Source organism: Anolis sagrei, chromosome 3 (assembly GCF_037176765.1).
Source record: "Anolis sagrei isolate rAnoSag1 chromosome 3, rAnoSag1.mat, whole genome shotgun sequence".
NCBI classification, from domain to species: domain Eukaryota; kingdom Metazoa; phylum Chordata; class Lepidosauria; order Squamata; family Dactyloidae; genus Anolis; species Anolis sagrei.
In genome coordinates this window covers 147,708,934-147,723,234 of record NC_090023.1, presented here as the reverse complement: position 1 = coordinate 147,723,234, position 14,301 = coordinate 147,708,934, and the positions used below count along the sequence as shown (strand labels likewise).

General features: G+C 40.1%; 1 protein-coding gene across 3 annotated transcripts in view; it reads left to right on the top strand.

The window, feature by feature from the left end:
- The window catches only part of MYOZ1 (myozenin 1), a 41,075-nt gene extending 26,995 nt beyond the window's left edge, over positions 1-14,080 (top strand). For all 3 annotated transcript variants that reach the window (XM_060769184.2, XM_060769183.2, XM_067466952.1), the window contains 3 exons: positions 6,016-6,298; positions 7,577-7,742; positions 13,474-14,080. In XM_060769184.2, the coding sequence (XP_060625167.2) occupies positions 6,016-6,298; positions 7,577-7,742; positions 13,474-13,705 (681 nt within the window). In that variant the 3' untranslated portion in view covers positions 13,706-14,080. The remainder of the gene's footprint in view (positions 1-6,015; positions 6,299-7,576; positions 7,743-13,473) is intronic.
- The last annotated feature ends 221 nt before the right edge of the window (positions 14,081-14,301 follow it).

Here is a 14,301-nt window from a genome sequence, read left to right as displayed (position 1 = left end):
GTATTGTGGTTTGTTGTTGTTTTCTTTTATTGTGTGGTTTTTAATTTGATTTTTCGGGCTTGTCCCTTGTAAGCTGCCCCAAGTCCCTTCAGGGAGATGGTGACGAGGTATAAGGATAAAGTTAGTGTTATTGTTGTTGTTGTTGTTATTATTATATGTAAAAAATGTTTAATCTTCCAGTCTCATCTAACTTATTTATTTATTGTGTCAGGCAACCGAACAGTTGTATTACATTTTTGACAGAACAAACAAACAAACAAACATACAAAAGACACAGAGTTTGCAAGCTTGGTAGTTGATTAAATGTCCTTTGACCAGTATCTGGCCACTTGAAGTGCTTCTGGTGTTGCTGCAAGAAGGTCCTCCATTGTGCATGTAGCAGGGGTCAGGTTGCATTGCAGCAGGTGGTCTGTAGTTTGCTCATCTCCGCACTCGCATGTTGTGGATTCCACTTTGTAGCCCCATTTCTGAAGATTGGCTCTGCATCTCGTGGTGCCGGAGCGCAGTCTGTTCAGCGCCTTCCAAGTCGCCCAGTTTTCTGTGTGCCCAGGGGGGAGTCTCTCATTGGGTATCAGCCATTGATTGAGGCTCTGGGTTTGAGCCTGCCACTTTTGGACTCTCGCTTGCTGAGGTGTTCTCATCTAACTGAAACTAACTCTTTTACTGCTTTCTCATTTCTCTGATTGTTCTAGGCAATTGTTTTGAACAAATGATCGCCTCTAAACCTTGTATGTTTCTATATAGCATATATATAACATTTGTTTGGTAAGATGCCTACCTTCAGGTGTAGACAATATCACGCTTTTCACATCAAAATGACTTACCTCCCACACCAGGCTCTGCTCCTTTGCCTACTATCAGTGCACACAGCCCCACTAGCTACCACTCATAGAGCCGAAATCCTGCATTTCTTAACATTCAAGGGACTCCTTGTTGTTAAAATGGGAAATCTGCAGAGGCACAGGACAGGGGTGGGTGGAGAGAGGGAGATTCCCTAGAGCTCAGTCAGTTTAGTTTGCGGATGGCTCTCTGCCCAGACTGCAGATTGGATGACCTGCTGCGAAGCCCTGGCGACTGCCACCGAATACATTGAGCAGAGTGTTAGATAATTCTACACTCAGCCTGGTGGATTTTTCACTACTTCTTGCCTATATTTAGCTGACTGAACAGCTGGCATTGGAAGCCTGTTTACAGCTCAAAAAATTTCTCATTGCCGAACAGGGCTACATGTAGTAGGCAAGCAATGAAAACAATGAAATGTGTTGTTATCAGGCTTGTCTGATGCAAACAGCAGTGATCAAGCCAGGTCTCTCTGGGTGCTGCAACTCCGTAATGACATTTTAATACAAACCTGGAACCTGATTAATAATTCCATTATTTGCACTGTTTTCCTGGTTGATGAGATTTTTAAAGAGTTTTTTGTGCCTAATACTTACAGGTAAAGGCTACTAATTAGATATTATAGATCAGGGGTCCTCAAACTTTTTAAACAGAAGGCCAGGTCATAGTCCCTCAAACTGTTGGAGGGCCGGATTATAATTTGAAAAAAATATGAATGAATTCCTATGCACACTGCACATATCTTATTTGTAGTGCAAAAAACACTTAAAAACAATACAATACTTAAAATGAAGAACAATTTTAAGAAATATAAACATTAATATTTCAATGGGAAGTGTGGGCCTGATTTGGCTGAAGGGACAGGATTGTTGTTGCTGTTGTGTGCTTTCAAGTTATTTCAGACTTAGGTTGACCCTGAGCGAGGGCCGGGTAAATGACCTTGGAGGGCCGTATCTGGCCCCCAGGCCTTAGTTTGAGGACCCCTGTTATAGATTTCATTTCATTAGCCCACAGGTAGTCTGTGATGGTTGCCTAAAGTCTGAATGATTCCTGAGGTTAGCCACAAGCAGAAGAAGAAATGTGCAAGCAAATTTTAAAAAATAACCTGCAGGAAGGTAGCCATGTTGTTTTTAAATAACGGGACTTAGGAGAACAAGCCGACATGGGGGTTTTTTTATTGTGTCAGGAGTGAATTGAAAAACTGCAGGTCGTTTCTGATGTGAGAGAATTGGCTGTCTGCAGAGACTTTGCCTAGGGGACGCCCAGATGTGTTACCATCCTGTGGAAGGCTTCTCTTATGTCACCGCATGATGCAATAGTTTAAGTGCTGGCATAGGAGTTGAGGAGACCAGGGTTCAAATGTCCCCTGTCATGGAAACAATTGGATGAGTTTGGGCACATAATAATCTCTCAGCCTCAGAGGAAAGCAAGGGAAAACCTCGTCTGAAGCAACCTGGTGAAGGAAACCCTGTGATATGTTTTGTCTTAGGGTCGCCATAGCTTGGAAACAACTTGAAGGCACAAAGCGACAACTTGGAAGACTACTCCACTAACCAGACAGTCCGTGTGCTCTTTCTGCTGCATTGCAAAAGGGTCCCTTAGATATCATTGAATGGATGTGACTGCCTGGCCAGATCTAGATTTGTTAAAGAGCTCAAAATAAAATGTGGAAAAATCCCAAACATCCTTATGGCACACTTATCAACTTGGCAGGTTTTACAAATGTTGTATGTTTGGGCTTTCTCCACATTTTTTGAGCTTTTAAACAAATCTGCATGGTATTCAATTGCCAAAAAAAGCCATATGTATGCTTTTAATTGTTTTGCTTTTAAAGTATGAGCTGGTTTGGGTCTAAATTTTGAGTGGGAGAAAAAGCTAAATCGAAAATAAATTAACTCCACAAAAATTAGGCAGAAAAAAAGATTGACTACCTTCATACAGTCATCGTGGCCACATTACAGTGGAGAGAATAATATGGACAGATATAAGTTTATCAATGTCATTTTATATTATTTTGTATTTGTTTGATGTGTTTGAACTTGATTATGGTATTGAATGTTTGTTTATGTAAATCACCCTGAGACCCTTGGTCTATAAATAAATACATAAATAAATACAATAAATAAATGCAATAAATAAATAAATAAATAAATAAATACAATTGGCATTTTAGTGTATTAATATTCCCATTAGCAAGTTTTAACTGTTTACTATTCACATGATATGGGAAAATATATAAATAATTAATCCTTCGATTATCTACTGTTCCGTCTTCCAGGAGCATAGTTTGCATTACCCTTAGTTGTATGGGATAGCATTCTTTTGCATTTCCCCAGGGTTGCTACACTTTCAGCTGCACCCTGAAAGTTAACAGCATTAGAGGCTAGAAAGCCAGCCTGCAGGCCTTTTTGCAGCTATTGGTTTAAAAAGTATCTCTTTGGGTTTAGAGACCGCCCTTTTTCCTAGGGTTGGAGATCTCCATTTTGGAATCTTCCCTGCCGCCTTCAGTTTAGAGAAAAAGCCTCAGATGTGCGGTTAGGCCAGTCAGGGAGCTCTGAAAAAAACTTTGTAAGTACAATTGAGTAATTTAGATAAAGAAACAAATAGAGAGAGAGTAATTGAGTCTTATTGAGTCTTAATTGAGTTAATTGAGTTATAGATAGATAGTAACTGAGTCATATAGATAGATAGATAGATAGATAGATAAGCTTATTGAGTCTTAATTGAGTTATAGATTTGAGATTCTGTTGAGCTATAGAGAAGCATATTGAGATTTTGAGCTATTTAGTATAAAGGACTATTGAGATAGTTATTGAGGGCTATTGAGATAGTTATTGAACACTGGTTCATCTCCAAAACTAACCTTGGGCTGGAATAGCAGCTCAGGGTTGGGGTAAAAAGATCTCATTTGGATGAAGGCAACTCAGCGACTAGAGAGAAAAAACAAAGAAAGAGCATTTCTATGGTTTCACCAATTGACTGTTTTGTTTGTAACTTGGACAAGCTGTTACAAATATTCTGTTTTGGTGTTCAAAACCTGTAGTAGCCTCAGTTGCTGGGAATCTCAAGCTTTTAAGAAAGACATCCGCAGTTCACCCAGATATAGAGAAAAGCACACCTTAGTTTTATTTTTATAGTGCCTGGGTGTGACGGCACATGTACTGTTAATTGCCAGTTGTGTGGTGCAGTGATTTGGACATTGGACTACGACTCTGGAAATCAGAGTTTGAATCCCCACTTGGACATGGAAAATGACTGGGTGATCATTCTCAGCCTCAGAGGAAGGCAATGGTAAACCCTCTTTGAACAAATCTTGCCAAGCAGCCTCCACGATTGCTTTGTCTTAGGGTCACCAGTGATTGAAAATTATGTGAAGGCACACAACAACAATCCTAACATAACATTATTTGTACTGTCACTAACAACGTGATTGAGTTAACTTGGTGGCTCTACATAAATTATTCTCAGGGCTGAGTAAAGGGTGACATTGATTTTTTGCTTTTAATATATAGATTTAGAATGCATATTGTAGCATTGCTTTGTGTGTGTGAGAGAGAATGAGACAGAGATCACTGTCCAAACCACAAAAATTGGGGAAGGAAGGATTTTCACTTTTTCCTTCCCTGCTACAGTCATGAGCAAAATCTCTCTATCCAATGGCACTAACACTGGGAGAAAATCTCCCACTAGTTCTATTTGGGATGTTCCCCTAAAGCAAATGCCTGCTTCATAAAGAAGATTTTCTTTAGCTCACTAGCAGAGGAGGAAAGGGCTATTCCTCCATGCCCGCTGGAGTTTGAATAATAATCAGCTCTTTTCTGGAGGGCTGCTGTTGGCATTTCTAAAGCATCTGCACATAACATGCAAGTGACATTTAATATCATTATTTATTTCATTCATTGCCTTCTGGTTCCACCAAGATTTTCTGACTCGTTCTTCAAATGTCCATAAAGCTACCGAAGCAGCTGTAATTCTTACAAAAGACGCTCTTTACTGTTAATTCTTGAATTTACCTCTACTTTAGGGAGTCCCAACTTCAGCACATTTTGAGTTAAAAGCTGTCACTTGGCCTGGGTTTTGCTTTGACATAACAGCAGAATTTTGAGTTAAGAGCTAGTACCAGAGAGAGCGCTAGCACACGATTACAAGGCTTTAGGGCAGGGGTCTTCAAACTAAGGCTTGGGGGCTGGATGCGGCCCTCCAAGGTCATTTACCCAGCCCTTGCTCAGGGTCAACCTAAATCTGAAATGGTTTGAAAGCACACAACAACAACAACAACCCCATCTCATCAGCCAAAAGCAAGCCCACACTTCCCATTGAAATACTAATAAGTTTGTATTAAAATTGTTCTTCATTTAATTATTGTATTGTTTTAAAGTGTGTTTTGCATGACAAATAAGATATGTGCAGTGCGCATAGGAATTCATTATTTTTTTTTCAAATTATAATCTGGCCCTCCAACAGTTTGAGGGACTGTGACCTGGCCCTCTGTTTAAAAAGTTAGAGGACCCCTGCTTTGGGCTTCAAGGGAGCAGCCTCTGCACCTCGTGCCTCTGTGCCTCGTGCTCTTCTCTGCTTTAGGAGATTGCTGTCAGCTTTGTCCTTGTCTGCTTTGAGGAATTTTGGATTACTTGATTTTGTGTTTTTTATTCCTGATATGTTTGGCTTCATAAGGGAGAGAGAAAGAGAGCAGGAGGGGGTAGGGAGGCTTGAATGAGAGCAATTTGAAGAAAATTATGCTTCTGCCTCTTCACTTTGTGCTTCCTTGCCACAAGTTTGTGCTTCTTCCATTTTAAAGTTGATCTTTCTTCTTATTGTCCCATGTGAATGTCTATTTAGACATTATTTGTTATTTATAAAGTACATTTTCGTATTTAAAAACAAATAATAAAAATGGGTCTGCATGTTAGGTTTGAGGGACCAGAAGGGTTAATAGTATTTCAATGGGAAAACTTGCTTTTGAGATAAGACATTTTTGACTTAAGAGCTCAGTCACAGAATGAATTAAACTCTTAAGTCAAGTTATCACCGCACATCTTTGCTGTTCCTGAGCACCATGAGATCCAAGAAGAATTTTGGTAGGTACATGGAGATACATGGAAGCTTACTTTGAGAATCACGTCACATTTCTCTTTCATTTTTTTAATCTCGCTCCCTCCTACCTTTCCCTTGCAGGATCACTTCCAGAAATTCATCCCAACTGGGGGACAATACGGAATTGATTCTCATGGTTATTCACAAAGCGGTGGGAGGATGGTAAGTGGTGTAACAGTAGGGCCCTACGGATCTATTAAACTGCAATATCCTCCTGCCCCTCCACCAAAGCCTGGGAGCAAAGGAGGAGCTGGAGGAGCTGGAGGAGCTGGAGCTGGAGGAGCTGGAACTGGCCACACAGAGGGATCTGCCAACACTGGAGGAGGAGTGGATGGTGGAGGAAGTGAGACCACTGCTGGACAAGGCAAGTATCCACACACAAACAGTACAACACTTTCAATAATGAAACATGATGGGACTTAGATCAGTGTGGATGAAGTATGGCTCTCCAGTGCTGTCAATCTCTCAGACTTCCTCAACATTTCCTTTGGTGGCTAGTACTGATGGGATTTGCAATCCAAAAATATCTGAAGGGCTGCATTTTATCAACTACTTACTGCTCTAGGATGTCATCCGAGACTAATGAAGTGGTTCTCAGCCTGGGGGTCCCAAGATGTTTTGGCCTTCAACTCCCAGAAATCCTAACAGCTGATAAACTGGCTGGGATTTCTCAGAGTTGTAGGCCAAAATACCTGGAGACCCACAGGTTGAGAACCATTGTACTAATGCATTCCAGGTGAGCAAGAAACATAACTTAAACTTGTCCTTTCCCCTTTACTGAAATCAAGATCCTTAGGACAACTTTCAAAAATTTGTTTGTAATATCTAATCTGAATAAAGGACAGCTATTTATATGTGTATTTTTTTACCTTTACACAACAATGTTTTTCCTGACTGCATCAAATTAATACTTTTTAGATTGCAAAGAAAATTGCAACCCTGCTGGGAATAAGTCATTGATCTGGTTCAGAGATTCAAACGTTGCTTCAAGAAGATTTAAAGCATACAAGCTATAAAGAGTACAAAAGCACTTTTGAGTACCCTAGCCAGGTCTTTGTTAAATATTTCCTGAATTATGGGGAAAACAGTATAATGTGGCATTCTGAATACATCATGTATGTGTTATGGAATTTCACATCCCATTCCATATGTTTTATGGAATTTCTCACTCATAACACAGCCCAACCAAAGAATAATTCTGGATGTCTTGGCTTTTAGGCTTGTCCTTGGATTATTTGGGGCACTGATTTGGAAAATTGCATTGATAGATGTCATCAGCTCTAGTTTCTTAGATATGGTTGAATTAATTTAAACACTACATTAAAATAGCCTGATTTTTATAGGTGAGCAGAGTGAAGTGTGGGATATGGCATATGTTCAATTTCTCAAAACCTAGAGCTGATGGGGGAGAACTGGTGCAATTATTGGAATCAGGAATCAAAAACATCCAGAAACAGGTCTCACAGTTGAGGCACCAAAATGTGTATTGATCAGTGTAATGTATTCTGGGCACAATGGTTCAGTTTTCTTGTTACAGAATTAGTAAAAGGTTTGCTTATTGCCTTTGCTTGGTTCTTCATAGCATTTATTTCCTCAAGGGCTGTGCTCTCATGTGCTTTTCCTCTTTCCTTGGTATTAACAGGTGACAACAAAAGCGGCAGTGGGAAACACGTTTCCATTTTTCAGACGTACATCTCTCCTTGGGAAAGAGCTCTGGGTCTTACTCCACAGGAGAAAAGTAGTATCAAAATTGACTTCTTGTCTTCTGGCTCTAAATCCGAACTATGCCATTACAAATCGTTCAACAGGTGAGAGAAAATGCTTGGTAGGTTCTAGTGGAGGCTGCCAACAAATATTACAAATTAAAAAATTATTTAAAATATTATTTAAAATATTTAAAATATTACAAATTAGGATATTTGCAGGCTGATTTGTCTTGGATATATGTTTACTATCTTGAGGAAAGAATAAAATGTTTCTATTCGGAGGAGTCTCTCATTCCTTCAATGGAGGAATGGCTATAAGAACCAATTGGCTAAACATTGGATATTGACAGATATACAGTTAGTCCATAACTGAATTCTTGTTACTTACTGGGCCTGATGAGGTATTGTCTTACTTGAAGTGTATACAGTGTACCTGCACTGTAGAATTAATGCAGTTGGACACCAGTTTAATTGTCATGGAATGCTGAGAGTTGGAGTTTGACAAGCCAGCAGTATCCATTGACAGAGAAAGCTAAAAGTCACGTCAAAATATAGCACCTAGGATTTCATGTCATTGATCCATGGCAGTTAAAATGATATTAAGCTGAATTAATTCATACTTAAGTTTGCTGAATGATATTAAGCTGAATTAATTCGTACTTAAGCAAGGTGCACCGATGCCTGTATCCTTCCCAAATCTAAATGGTTTGAAAGCTTTGGCTGTGGATTGTATGGCAATGTACCCATTTTTCTTAGGCGTTTCCAAGCTCTGCTGTTTTGTATGCTTGAAATCTGCTGCATTAAAGTTTACTTCTGAACTTATATATATGTGTATATATAGAGAAAGAGAGAAAATGGGAAACAGAATAAGACAGGTGGAAAGTGGTTAGGATAGAGTGGCATGAAGTGAGAAGAGTATGTGCAGAAAAGAACATGGAAATGTTCTTCAATACAAGCAGCCCCCAAGTTATGAACAAGATGGGTTGTTTGTCCTTAAGTTGGGTTTGTATGTAAATTGGAACAGGTACATTTTAAAGTATAATTCCAGCCAGAGAGAGAGAGAGAGAAAGAGAGAGATTGATTTTGAGATTCACTTTGGATAGCATAGGGAACAGTGGTTCTCAATCTCTGGGTCCCTGGTTGTTTTGGCCTACAACTCCCACAAATCCCAGCTAGTTTACAGCTGTTAGGATTTCTGGGAGTTGAAGACCAAAACATCTGGGAACCCACAGGTTGAGAACCACTGGCACGGTGTTTCTTTTTCTGTCTGTGCCCCTGTTCAGAAGATTTTGCCTTACTTTCTGTCCCTGTGATAATTGGATTTTGAGAAATATGGCTTGTTGTGGAAACAAGGAATGGTGATAAAGCTTCAATTGAAACCCCTTTTCCCTATGATAACTCTTCCAGAAGTGGATTTCCCTTCGGAGAGGTAGATTTCTCTCACCTCCTGTTGTCTCATACCAATACTTCAGTCAGATGTTTGTAACTTGGGGACTGCCTGTACTTTCATTTTTTAATCAGTTGCAGGCAAAATGAGAGCAGATTCTTCAATTCAGTTGTATACTGCTATGTTGTTTTGCTGTGCTCTTTCCAAGGCTAACAGTCCTTCCATTCTGTTACTTTGAGGCAAATTCCATTCAATTAAAGGTGCCCTGCAATTTTAATTAAATGTTTGTTTTACAGCTTCGTCTTCCATTTGATTCTGATTCAGCGCAGTGGAACATTAGTTATGAATTGCTCTTTAATTGACCCACAATTAGTCAGTTCCTATTTTGCACTAGAAAACTTTCCTTCTTAGCTTCCTCTTATTTTCAATATGATGGTGCAATGAAGGGGCAATTCATCATGAAATGCACTCTGCGCTGACCAGGAAACTATTAGAGTTAGAAGCTGCAACCAAGGTGATTCTAATTAAAGAGACAATAATCCTGAAAAGCCTCGACAATGCTTTCCCAGCGCACTCCTGCTCAAATGTAATAACAGTGCAAGTTTATGTTTTTTAAAATTGCAAGTGATCAGGTCTGAAGAAGAAAACACTGGGGGACAATACGTTGATAATTGCATCTCAACATTTCTGTATAAAGTGGGTGAAGGATGGCAACTTCAGGTTATGTAGCTAATGTGGAAATATCTTGGATATATTTTTATTATTCTATTTACTCAGATTTAATGCTCACCTCTATTGGCTAAATTAGGGTGCACATTAGATTTGTGTCATATGGTAATCTAACCACCTTATTATACCTTTGGCGGTGGCTCTCAGCTGTGCTCTGGCTTGCTGCCGGGCACTGGGAAGCTGCTCCCACATGCCCTGCTTTGCTGGGCTCCTCCAGCAGCTCTTCACACAGGGAGAAACGTGGTGCACGCATGGAGTGTACAGCTTTGCCCATTGAAGGAATTGCAACATGGAAAGCTTCCCGTGTTGCTAGGGCAGCAGCATGCTGGTTCCACCTTCCTTCACCCATGGAGCCATCATGATGTCATATGATCTGTGGGTGATTGGGGCTAGATCGGCGTTTGCCACCAAATCTAGCTCCATGTGATGAGGTAGTTAGTGCTGAGCCAAAGTAAAAGGGGAAGCTACTTTAGGACTTGCACATGGAGCTCTTCTTCTTTGAGGGGTGTCATCTCTAATTTGGAGCCCCCGGTGGTGCAATGGGTTAAAGCCCTGTGCTGGCAGGACTGAAGACCGACAAGTCGCAGGTTCAAATCCGGGGAGAGGCGAATGAGCTCCCTCTATCAGCTCCAGCTCCTCATGCGGGGACATGAGAGAAGCCTCCCACAAAGATGAAAAAAAAACATCAAAAATAATCCGGGTGTCCCCTGGGCAATGTCCTTGCAGACGGCCAATTCTCTCACAACAGGACGCTCCTGACACGACAAAAAAAAATCTCTAATTTAATGGCCATGGCTCAATGCTATGCAATCCTGGGATTTGTAGTTCAGTGAGGCAACAACATCCTTTGGCAGAGAAGGCTCAAGACCTTGTAAAACTACAGTTGCCATGATTCCATAGCATTGAACCAAGGCAATTAAAGTGGCTTCATCCTACAGCATATATGCATCCCAAGGTTTTCTTTTCCATTGATGGGAGATTTTGTTTTTAAAGAAGGAATTATAAGCAGGCAGCAACTGTAATGCACAACTTTTTTTTTGACCAATTTACAAAGAGTGCACTTTTTGCTGCTGTGCATTACGTTTGGATGCAAATCCTTTTTTTTAGTTTCAGGGTTTAGGAAATTGAGGTGCGCATTAGATTCAACGGTGCATTAGACTCATGTAAATACGTTTGTGCCATACGTAAATATTTTCTTTATTTATTTTGTATTACATTTTACAGCCAATTAAAAATGAAAAGAAACAACAAGCAGAAACTCTAAAATAAGAACCCCATAATCTCGTATCCCATAACTTTCCCCCATCTCTACGAGCTAAGACTAACAACTATGTATCATATTTAATTATTGCATTCATTTGTTTGTAGTGCATATGAACATACATTTCAGAGGCTGGTCTGACATAAATAATTGAGGGGGTCTACCAGAGGAGTGCATTTTAGTGCAAGCAGACTGTATAATTGCCATGGTGTAAGGTGATGGGTATGGTGGCGGGTTTCTCCTTCATCTCCACTTCTTCTCTTTTAAAAACAAAACAAAATGTTAATGTGGCCAGAAAAGGCAATGGCTACCACCTCTGAGCAAATCTTGCCAAGAAAATTGTATGATTGCTCACCTTGGGAGCACCATACATTGTAAGTAGCCAATGTAATTAACTGATTAGTTAATAAGCCACTTTTATAAAGATTATGGCCATGCACATCCTATGAGCCAGAGTCATAGGATGTGATGCATTCTGGCCATCTAAGTTTACAGCGGGCTTGATCACACAAGGCTTTCCCCCTTCAATCGGGATTGTTCTCTTTCTTTGTGCATCTTGGGACCCATTCTAGGATTATAGTATTCCTTTGCAAGAGAAGTCCCTTGTGCTTGGCATTTGGGACTGCTCACCTACCTCCTCTGAGACATTACTTCCACCCCTTTCTTTAGTTTGGCACAAACGCGATACACACAGAGCCCCCACACCCAGAAATATATAACAAAACAGTTTTGACATTAAAAGGGCCTTTTTCATGGGTAGTGAGGCATCTTGATTGGGATAGATCAGACTTTTCAGACATAATTAATTGGTAGCAGAGAAAGGCAACAGGTTAGTGGTCTATCTGATTTACCCAATGTTACTGATTAGTATTTTCAAAGGATGGAACAGCAAGAATGAGTGTGTGTAAGAGAAAGAACTGGATGTGAGGGTCTTAGCATATCATGGCATAATGGCACTATAGTGAGAAAGATTTTGGAACAGGGCTGGAAAAGGAAGTGGGGACAGTGGGCCAAGTTTAGGCTTCTCTTGTGCGAAGGAAGCACTGGATGATTTTAATAGATAAAACTTTTTACAAATGTCTCAGTTACTTGTCAATTGAAAGGAAATCACACTGAAATGTCCACCCGATCTTCTTCTTCCTCCTCTCACTGGGTGTAGAGTGGTGTTTCCCACCAAAAACACACCAAAAAGCAGCATAAAATTGTAAAATAATAATAATAACTTTATTTTTTATACCCTGGGACTCGGGATGGCTTACATATGGGACAGAAATCCCAACAGATATAAAAGCAAAACAATCCATTAAAACAAAAACACCACAAAATAAGAGCATCGTAAAATACAACAATCCAAATAAATGAACTTTCACACAGGAAATCTTAACACAACAGAAGTAGGAGAGGAGGCTATTCATAAATTGTTTGTATTAATAAAAAGCAGCCTTGCACTGGAGCATAATGAAAGAGAGAGAACATTGTCTGATAAGCCCCAACTAAAATGTTATCCTTGTGAGGATTTGTAAAAAGACACCATGATGTGATGGGTTGACTGGAAAGGCGTGTGCCAGCAGCTGATTGGCTGAGCATGCCAGGAGCAGAGTTCTGATTGGCTATTGTCTCTGGCTTGCTTCTGGGAGAAATGGTTTTAACACTCTCAGCTCAGAGAGTGAAGAGAGCGCTGACTGGAAACAGCCAGGAAGGTAATAGCTGCCAACTCTCTGAAGCCTGATCATTTATAAGGCATGAAGCATATTTTAAAGACTGTTTAAAAGGACTGTTTATTCCCTCTGTTCTCTGTGTGAATTCAGAGACTGCTGTATATATTGTTGCCTTGTTTGATCTTTTGAACAGAAGTAAAGATACTGTTATTTCTTACACAAGCCCGAGTGACACTTTATTATATTGCAGGGTATATTTTGGGTCAGTAACTGTGTTAAAGCTTCTGTTTATTTACATTTACAACCTCCAACAATCCTGATGTAATTGGGATTTACCTGCCTTGTGTGACAAAGACCTGTATCTTCTTTAGATTAAGAGATGGAAGCAATGCTTAATTCTTTCATGTGGCCTCAGTATCCCAAACATACATAGCTAGAAGCTTCTTCCACCAACCTGAGGCTCCTTCCACATTGAACTGGATTATATGCCAGTGTGGACTCAGATAATACCAGCTCAAAGCAGATTTTTTGGATCATCTGCCTTGATATTCTGAGTTATATATACGGCTGTATGGAAGGGCCCTGAGAAACTGAAAACATTTTTTTCTTTCTTTTAACATGCATGGCAAAACAAATTGCAATTCTTCTTCAAGTTTGTACAAGTCTGCCTGATTTTGTCAGTGACAAGTACAACTGGGTTCTTCCCACTGACTGAATTGGCAAAACAACTCTCCCAGGCGTCAGCCTATGATTGCCAGTTTGCCACACACCTTGATGGCTCGTTCTACTTTCCCCTAGGACTGCAATGCCTTATGGAGGATATGACAAGGCAGCCAAGCTGATGACTTTCCAAATGCCTGAATTCGATGCTGGTCCTCCGGTACCTGAACCAGTTGTGGTGATTAATCAGGAAGTCACCAACAGACCATCTTTCAATAGGACCCCAGTGCCTTGGCTGGGATCAGGAGAACCTGGTGAATACACCATTGAGGTGAATGTGCCACTGGCAGGTGAAACCGAGGAGTTATAGAACCTCTACAACTCTTTTCCAACATCAATCTTCACTTGCAACTCCTTTACAAGGAATTGAAAAAGTCAGAGATTCTTTGTACTTGCCCTTTTAAAACAGTTGAAGTCCCACTAGATTCTAACATATCTTTGCTGTGGTATGTATCCATATCAGAGGAGGAGAAACAAAGCACTAAAGTAGGAAGGGAGGGATGGAAGGAGAGAGAAAGAGAGAAATGAGAGAGATAAATGGCTTATGTATTCACCCTCCAAGACAACAACAAAAAGAGAGCTGTAGGATGTTTAAAGATAACTAAATGCTGCCTGCCTGTTCTGCACTGAGTCTGACCCTATCCTGTTGTTGACAAAAACAAATAAAGCATCTAGAAAAAAAGAAGTGCAGTTTCTCTCGTCTTTTTTACGTTTAATGTCAAGGGAAAACTTTTACCATTACATGCTTTATTAGGCTATGATAGAATAATATGGAACGTGAAGCCATTCTTAAAATTCAAGGAGTCACTTAGTCTGTAATCCTATGCCTAAAGTAAGTCCCATAAAACTTAACAGGACTTACTTGTGAGCAGATACACCCAGGGCAGTGTAATTGGTAATGTAAGA